Here is a 400-nt window from a genome sequence, read left to right on the forward strand (position 1 = left end):
CAACAGCCTGCAGCAGTCCCAATGACAGTCAGACCCAGGAAATAGATTTAAGGACCTCCAGTTTTGAGGGGAGCTTGGCAAAGATCAACACCCTTCGAGGCCATGCCTACAGCTTTCCCAACGGGTTTCTGCAAGTGCAGCTGGACACCAATGAGCTCCTGACTATCCTGAGGCAGTGTGTGGTGAGCCCTGACGTCCGGGACTGCAAACCCTACATCTCCCAGCTGGCTGAGTACAAGCAAGAGCTTGCCCTCAAGTTCAAGGAGTTTCGGGCATCCTGCCGCCGTGTGGCAGCCGTTGACAAGAGTCCTACCCACATGCTCTCTGCCATCACGAGCAGCTTCCAGGTGCTAAGCAGCCTCATCGAGACGTTTGTGAGGCTGGTGTACATCGTGCGCTC

The 400-nt window shown here is 55.8% G+C and overlaps 1 protein-coding gene across 1 annotated transcript; it reads left to right on the top strand.

Annotated features, from left to right (window-relative positions):
* Positions 1-8: 8 nt before the first annotated feature.
* Positions 9-392, top strand: LOC109279767 (FERM and PDZ domain-containing protein 3-like; the record flags this gene model as incomplete). Its single annotated transcript, XM_019474635.1, has 1 exon — positions 9-392. A coding segment is annotated over one exon (384 nt), but the record flags the coding sequence as incomplete, so codon positions are not given.
* Positions 393-400: the final 8 nt, after the last annotated feature.

Source organism: Aptenodytes forsteri, unplaced genomic scaffold (genome assembly GCF_000699145.1).
Source record: "Aptenodytes forsteri isolate BGI_AS27 unplaced genomic scaffold, ASM69914v1 C12941394, whole genome shotgun sequence".
NCBI lineage: Eukaryota > Metazoa > Chordata > Aves > Sphenisciformes > Spheniscidae > Aptenodytes > Aptenodytes forsteri.